The sequence below is a fragment of the Camelina sativa genome, chromosome 8 (genome assembly GCF_000633955.1).
Source record: "Camelina sativa cultivar DH55 chromosome 8, Cs, whole genome shotgun sequence".
Taxonomy (NCBI): Eukaryota; Viridiplantae; Streptophyta; class Magnoliopsida; order Brassicales; family Brassicaceae; genus Camelina; species Camelina sativa.
The window spans coordinates 6,272,925-6,280,607 of record NC_025692.1 but is presented as its reverse complement, the minus strand read 5'-3'; the positions used below and the strand labels follow the sequence as shown (position 1 = coordinate 6,280,607).

The window sequence follows — 7,683 nt, the reverse complement described above, 5'->3', positions numbered from 1 at the left end:
GTCAACTCCAAAAATGACCACGGCAGACTGCAAACAAAGTCATCATTACTATAGACTTCGTACGTAGTCTACTTGGCAAAAGTCAAATTTGGTCCATTGCAATACTAACCACGACGAAGTTTACATTTTCTTGTTGATGGATAGATGAAGTCTACTTGTTAGACAGAAATCTATTGTAAAGTCAATGGGTTGGTCAATTGCAAAAATAACCAGAGTAAACTATAATTGAAGTTAACAGGTGGAACTTTCCATTGAAGTCTACCTATTTTTATCTATTTAATTGCAAAACTGACCAAAAAATTAACAAAGGATGACCACAGAAGAAGTCAACCGGTTCTAGTAGACTTCGTCCGTTGTCTGCTTTGTTAAATTGTAATTGCAAAAATAGACCACAAAAAATAGACTTCATTTGAAGTTATCTTCGTATAGTCTAGTTTATATCTACCCGTTGACGTCAACATGAAGTCAGCAGATTTTGAAAACCAAATTATTGCAAATTGGTGAATAATTTTTAAGATTTTCTTGTTGTATTCTTTGATATATGTTATTTACTTGCCTCTGTATGTTTTTGACATGAATCCATATTATACATATGGAGAAATCAAGTTTTTGGTTTTCATAGGCAGTTAGGTCATTAAAGTAGACTAATTTACGAAGTCAAACCGTTGGAGTTATCTGTGAAGTCTGTATATTTGAAATAGTGTTTAATTGAAATTTATAAATTTTTCTTTTTGATTTTGTAGTTCAAAATGTTTTGTATCGGTTATGTACTTGCCTCTATCTATTATTGTCATGATAATATATTATACTTTTGTATCAATCATGTTTTTGGTTTTGTGAGGCATCTAGGTTATTGATTTAAGACTTCTACGGATAGTCAGCTATGTAATGAGTAATTGACTTGCTGCTTACTCTTTCAGGTAGATGGCGCAAATACCTGTTGTTTACGGAGTATGGGCGACGAGAAATGGGTCCTGGCATTTTGATATGGATGGACGCAAAGGTGGGAGAATGTTTTTTTTTCGACACGGTTGTACATACGCTGAGCTTCTTGAAATGGCCGTAGAAGATTATCTGATTGACAAAGAAACAAAGATGGTTCAGTTATCGTATCCCTTAACAGAGATGATGCTTCAGCAATTGCCCCAAGATACCCCTCCTGTCTATGTCACAAATGATAGATCAGTTCAGAACTTGATAGATTTTAGTAGTAGGAATGTTGTTCGCCTTTGCGTCTCTACGCGATGCATGGATGGACAGTCGGTTAAGGGATGTGTTAATGATATAAATAACTCTTGTTCTATTGCCGATGGGGAGCCAACGGATGAATTTGGTGACGATGTAGATCCAGGTGCCGATGAAGGTGTAGAAGAATGTGAAGAAGCTCTCCATGACACTACAGATGAGAAGCCAAAAGATGTTGATGACATGGATTTCGATTACAGTGAGTACGGGAAATTTGAAGATGACGATGAAGATGGAGATCACCCGGATGTAGATGCTGAAGAAGGGAAACCGTTTGTTGGTGGTATTCATGGACAGTTAAATAATCCTTGGATAGACCAACTGAAAGTAGGTCAATGCTTTCCATGCAAACATAATGTCATAACAGAGGTGTGTTTGACCGCTATTATGCTAAAATTCTCTTTCAAAATTAAGAAGTCCACAAAGTCTCGGTTGGTGGCAATATGCTCTGTGCCAGGATGCACGTGGAGGGTCATGGCCACTGTGAAGAATGATCCAACCACTTTTTGGGTCACCAAATATCTGAACGTGCATACATGTGTTATTGTGGACCGCATAACTCACCGTAAGCGTTGCACCTCCAAATATATTGGGATGCTTTTTGTAGACCGGGTAGGAATAGTAGATGGTGTTGTCCCACAACATATCCAAGATTCAATAAGGACAATGTTCGGCATGACATTACATTACACAACTTCGTACAGGGCTTGGAATATGTGAGAGGAAACGCCAAATCTGGATATGTGAAGTTGCCTTATTGTCTTAGAAAAATAGAGCAGTCAAACCCGGGAAGTGTCGTTGACCTTGTTGTTGATGACGAGCATAGGTTTAAGTACTTTTTCCTATCTTTCGATGCTTCAATCCGTGGTTTCAATTACGTGAGGCAAGTTATTGTGGTTGATGGGACCCATCTCACTGGAAAGTATGAAGGTGTATTGCTAGTCGCTTGCGCACAGGATGGTAACTTTCAGATATTTCCGTTGGCTTTTGGAATTGTCGACTCAGAGTGTGATGCTTCATGGGATTGGTTTTTCACCAAATTAAGTGAGTGTATTTCGGATGAATATCCACTAGTAGTAGTTTCGGATAGGTGCAGTTCAATAGCTAAAGCATGTCGCAATGTTATGCCATGGGCAACACGAGGGATATGTTACTACCATCTCCAACAAAACATAATTTCTAATTTTCGTGGGAAGCAACTGATGTACTTGGTGAAAGGGGCAGCATATGCGCATACGTATGATGATTACAACCGCTACATGGCTTCCCTTACTAACGTAAATCTGGCCCTTGCAGCATACTTGAATGAGGCAGATCCAGCTTTATGGTCTCGGGTTTACTGTCCAGGAGATAGATACAACATCAAGACTAGCAACATTACGGAATCTATCAACTTCATGCTAAAGAAAGCCAAAGGTTATCCCATCACATATCTCATTGAGTTTATTACAAAAAGTTAGGTAGGTGGTATTGGAAAAGACGAGAGGATGCAATTAGTCTGACAACCACTTTTAGCCGGGGTGTTGAGTTCTTATTGGCCGTAAGGGAGCATTACGCAGATATGATGACGGTAAAACGCATTGATGGCTGGCGTTTCTACGTTAGGGGTGGGCAACGTGACTGTTTGGTTGACTTGGAAGCAAAATCTTGTTCATGCGGGGTGTTTGATGTTGAGAAAATGCCATGTTCACATGCAATTAAGGCTGTCAAGTCAAGCGGATGGCATATGTCTATCGTAGTTGAAGCTTACTATAGAAAAGATTATGTCTATGCGTCGTACGCGGCTACCATCATGCCCAATGTCGAGCACGATCCAATTGGGCCAGATATCCGATGTATACCTCCCATACCGAAGCGGAAGCCTGGAAGGCAAAAGAAGTCTCGTTGGCTAACATGGCTAGAACTGTCACGTAAAAATGGGAGCAAGCCGAGGAAGTCTCATAAGCAATATGCTTGTTCAAAATGCAGACAGCCTGGACATACTCGACCTCATTGTGTAAGTAACAATCCCACTTGATATATTTTTAACGTTTTGTATATGATCGTCGGTTACACTAACAATTATTTGTATAGGTTGCTGAACACGACGAGTAGAAGTTAACTTCATCGTGAAGTCATCTAGAGTTTCCCTAGCTATAATTTGTCTCTGTAATTTTCTGGGATTATCCCACGTGTTCAAGTCGACATTATTAAAGACTAGTACGTAACTATCATTTACTCGTAAGACCATTTTATGATACTCCTCTTCTTGAACAACCACAATCAGCTAGAGAATGATGAGCCAAATTTCGGGGTCAGTTTCTGATACAAATTCGCATATACATTCAATGTACCCTTTCGATATCTCTGCATTCGTTGTACCCTTTCGCTATCTCTACATTCGTTGTACCCTTTCGATATCTTTACATTCGTTGTAACCTTTCGATTTCTCTACATTCATTGTATCGTTGCCGTCTCAATTTCACCTATAAATATTCTCTCAATTTACACTCAATCTATTACATCTCCTTCTTCGATAACAAGAGAATAAGTTGGTTACGAGCTATGGCCGGAGAGGTTCCAGTAAGCGTAAGTGAAGCAGTTCCGATTTCCAGTGGGAAGAGGAAGTAATAGATGCCATGAAAGACGCTTTTGAGAGGACGAGAGTCGTGGTTGAAGAAGAGACGAAGGACCGCTTTAAAGCCATTTTTAGTATGATGAGATATCACATGAAGAAGAAGGAAGAGGCTACTGCCCTTGTGTATCAAGTGGATCTGATCGACGCTCAACTATCCCAACTGAATCAATTATTGGGTCAACAACTTGTCGACTTTGTGGCAGAGCACAAGACTTGCAGAAGCTGATGTCAAACAGTGTGTGCTTTAGTACGAGTCTTAATCTAGTTAGATGTAATATTAATATGACATACAATTTTTAATGATAGGTAAAAAGTTCACATCAAAGCAATAGTAAAAGAAAAAGCCAAAGCAAAGTAAGATAATAATGCAAATCAAAAATCAAATAGTGATTATAATATGTAATATTTAGAATTTTCTTAAACTCAATCAGTAGAGTATCTTTACATAAGCTACATTTGAGAATATTATCATCGGGTTTACCATACATGTAATGTGCGAATGTCATATACATATGTGAAGAGGTTCTTCACCACACATTGGCGCAAGACCTTCCTCAACTAAATCTCCCAACATCTCTTCAAACCAGTGCTGACCCCAGACCCACACATTATTATGCCAGTTGTGTGAAATAGCTGTGTCAGTCTTCTGCATCTAACCAATTAATTCTAGATGCGAAAATCTATCGAACCTTTTGATAAATATGATTAAATTTGTTGTAAATGATTAAAAATAAATAATTAATTTAGTTTTTAATCATTTATAATTTGATGTTTCTCTTAAATTATAATAATAATAATAATAAATATCACTTCAAATAATTAGTTTTTTGTAGAAACATGTACTTGCGCTACAAAATGCAATTTGATGTGACTCTAGCAGCCGAAGTGGAAATAGTAATATGGTCCAAAATAAATACACAACTTTCTTTTGTTTTCGATGAAAGCACCAAAAGCAAGTGAATGGTTAAGTTTTTGTTGTTGCTTGTGGATCATGCAATGTAAGACCAACGCATGATGTGGTGTATTCGATGCTCTTGCGATATATATACTAGAATTTTTGCATCACATTTTGGTTAAAAATATGTTTTTTGAAACATTCTTATATTCATATCTAAAGAAGTTAACTCTCTACTACTCTTAATAATTAATCAAAAGTAAAATGTTTAAATATCCATATATATAATGTTCTACAATTAATATAGATATTTAGAATACTTATTCCAGATTAAAAATATTATTCTGAATCCTCTCTTTTTATTTTAAATTTTAAATATAGTGAATCATCATATAATAAATCAAATTAATTAAAATGCATCTTTTTCTGCATATATTGTGATTTGAATTTTTTTTAAACGAACATATATTACTCGATTAATATAAAAAGTGTGTGTTCAACATACATATATAGTAAATTTACCATATATATATAGTCAATTATAAAATTTTAAGAAGTTTATAATTTATAACTGATATCTCTAAACTTAATAAAAAATTTAAAATATACTAATTTCTTTAAAAAACACAAACCAGTTATATTACATGACGGATTATATGATATGACAAAATTGAATTGTTAATACTAAAAATAAAATATCATTAATATGATACTTCAATACAGATTAAATTTTTATTTTAGTATGTTAATAATAGCAATATATTTAAATTAGTATTAAAATAATATATTTAAAAAAACCTATATAGATCTAGTTATTATAAAAAAAATAAAATCAGGTATAACATTAAGTCATATCAGCCCATTAGAGCTTATGTTAGGCCCAGTAGGAATTGCTATGTCCACTAAGAGCATCATTACCGGTGAGTACTCTTAGAGTTACTCTCATTATTGGGCTCCAATTTCCCAATAAAAAACTCATTTCCGAGTTCAAGAAGAGAGTATCGTTTCTTTGGGAAGCAATTGAAGAACCCTTTGAGTAACGCGACGTGGCATGTTTTGGTTCGTTGTTGGGGAAATGTAAATTAAAAAAAATTTTGCCAATTTTTTTTTTTCTCTTCGCGATTCTCTCTCTTTCTTCTTCCCGATCTTCTCTCTTTTCTCTCTCGAATCCTTTGATTATTCCAGCTTAAACTCGATATTTTGGGAGCTTCCATTAATTCGATTATCCGATTCAGCATTTGTGTTTTCGTTTCTGGGTAATTTGTTCCTTTCTCTTTTCCCCTAAATTTGAGTTTTTGGGTCACTTTTTAGTTTGAGCTTGAATTGTGTGTCTATGTGGTCGTATTGATACTTTTTATACTTGATATGAATCGATGTAGCTGCTGCAGTTTGATTTGAGAAATATGGTGGTCCTTCTGGCTTCGTGATCTGGTCTAATTACAAGCTGGTTTTGTGAATTGTAATAGCCATTGTTTTGTTTTCAAGAGTCTGCGTGGCTACTCTGCAAGCCATGGTTGCAGACTCTCTTAAACAAATTTTACAACCACCGATGTATGAATTTTGCTTGACTTCTATGTGTTTGTTAATTTATTTGGTGGACTGAACAAGGCTTAGCTTTTTGGTATGGATAGTTACAAATACTTATCTTTATGTATCTAGGGGAATTGAAAATAGGTGTTTTAGGTTGTTTTATGCAGTTTTACAATGGCACCATCGTTGCTGTTAAATTAAGCTACAGCCTTGCTCATCTTTTCGTTTTAGGTAACTCTCCTCTCAGAGATTGATCTTCAAGGAGTGAGTTGGCATCAGGGGAAGCATATTCTTGCCTTTATATCCGGTGCAAATCAAGTCACAATTCGTGATTATGAGGACAAAGGTCACAGTTTCACTTGAGTCTTGATTTGAGAAAATCTTGTGGTTGTAACAGAAAGTTTTAACTGAAAATGCAGAAATTAGTTACATCGGATATTGGTTGAAGAAACAACTGTGACAGCTGAGGCTAGAGTAGTTGATGGACTCCAGCTTGTGTTTTCAAACCCGTATGATCTGGTTTCAGAAATCCTAAACCATCCTGAAGCATTCGGTTAGTACAAAAGTTCTCTAACAAAAAGATAAGGCTCTCAAATTCAAGAATTCCTCTGATAATATCTTAATTGCATTGCAGGTTTTCAAAATGTAAGGAGTGCATGTTGCGGAACAGGATACTACGAGATGAGCTACTTGTGTGATAAAATGAACCCATTCACATGTTCTGATGCGAGCAAATATGTATTTTGGGACTCATTTCACCCAACAGAGAAGACAGACGCAATAGTGGCAAGCCATATTCTGAAGTACGACTTGTCTCGGTTTCAGTGATAGATAAGAAGGTATTTCAACATTTTTACTAACTACTCTCTAACCGATTATAATCTGCTACATTCAGTTCTAGGCTAGATATAGTAGACCTGTAGCTCATGAGCCATGGCTGGGTTTGTTTTACATCATCTGGTTTCTTGATCATGAGCCATGGCTGGGTTTTTTTTAAGCTTGATATAGATCTTAACTGTAAAAATGTTGTGACTTGGCTCCTGCTGCAGCGGAACCAACCTCCCCTAATAACAACATTTTGCCAAAAATAGAAGAGGGAAAGGAAAACTCTGTATGCCATTTTTCTATTTTTCAGTTTATTGAAATTTAGCCTCTCTTTTTTTTTTGTCTTTGTTTTTGATAAATTAATTTTTTTTTAAAGAAAAAGAGAATGAATCAGAAATTTCTTGTTAAACATAGTTTTGAAAATTATATGAAACAATATCTTGAATCAATTGTATCTTTGTGTACTTCCATAATATCTTGATACACAAATGCATGATCTTTTGGAAAAAGACTTGATTGAGCATATCTGGCAAAAATTTGGTGCAACCGTACAATAAATCTTATTCCAAAT

At 35.7% G+C, this 7,683-nt stretch overlaps 1 protein-coding gene and 1 long non-coding RNA gene across 4 annotated transcripts; both read left to right on the top strand.

Moving 5' to 3' along the window:
- Positions 1,100-4,187, top strand: LOC104706447. The gene is made up of 2 exons (XM_010422642.2): positions 1,100-3,241; positions 3,319-4,187. The coding sequence occupies exon 1, from the start codon at positions 1,126-1,128 to the stop codon at positions 1,963-1,965; it is 840 nt and encodes a 279-aa protein (XP_010420944.2). The 5' UTR covers positions 1,100-1,125; the 3' UTR covers positions 1,966-3,241; positions 3,319-4,187.
- On the top strand, positions 5,551-7,683 carry LOC104706446. Of its 3 annotated transcripts, none has more exons than XR_002033148.1 (5): positions 5,551-6,013; positions 6,137-6,308; positions 6,519-6,633; positions 6,707-6,840; positions 6,922-7,683. It is a non-coding gene; the product is annotated as an uncharacterized LOC104706446 (long non-coding RNA). The 3 variants fall into 3 exon arrangements; XR_754445.2 differs by lacking the exon at positions 6,137-6,308 and having other exon boundaries at positions 5,555-6,013; positions 6,922-7,126; positions 7,337-7,683; XR_754444.2 differs by lacking the exon at positions 6,137-6,308 and having other exon boundaries at positions 5,560-6,013.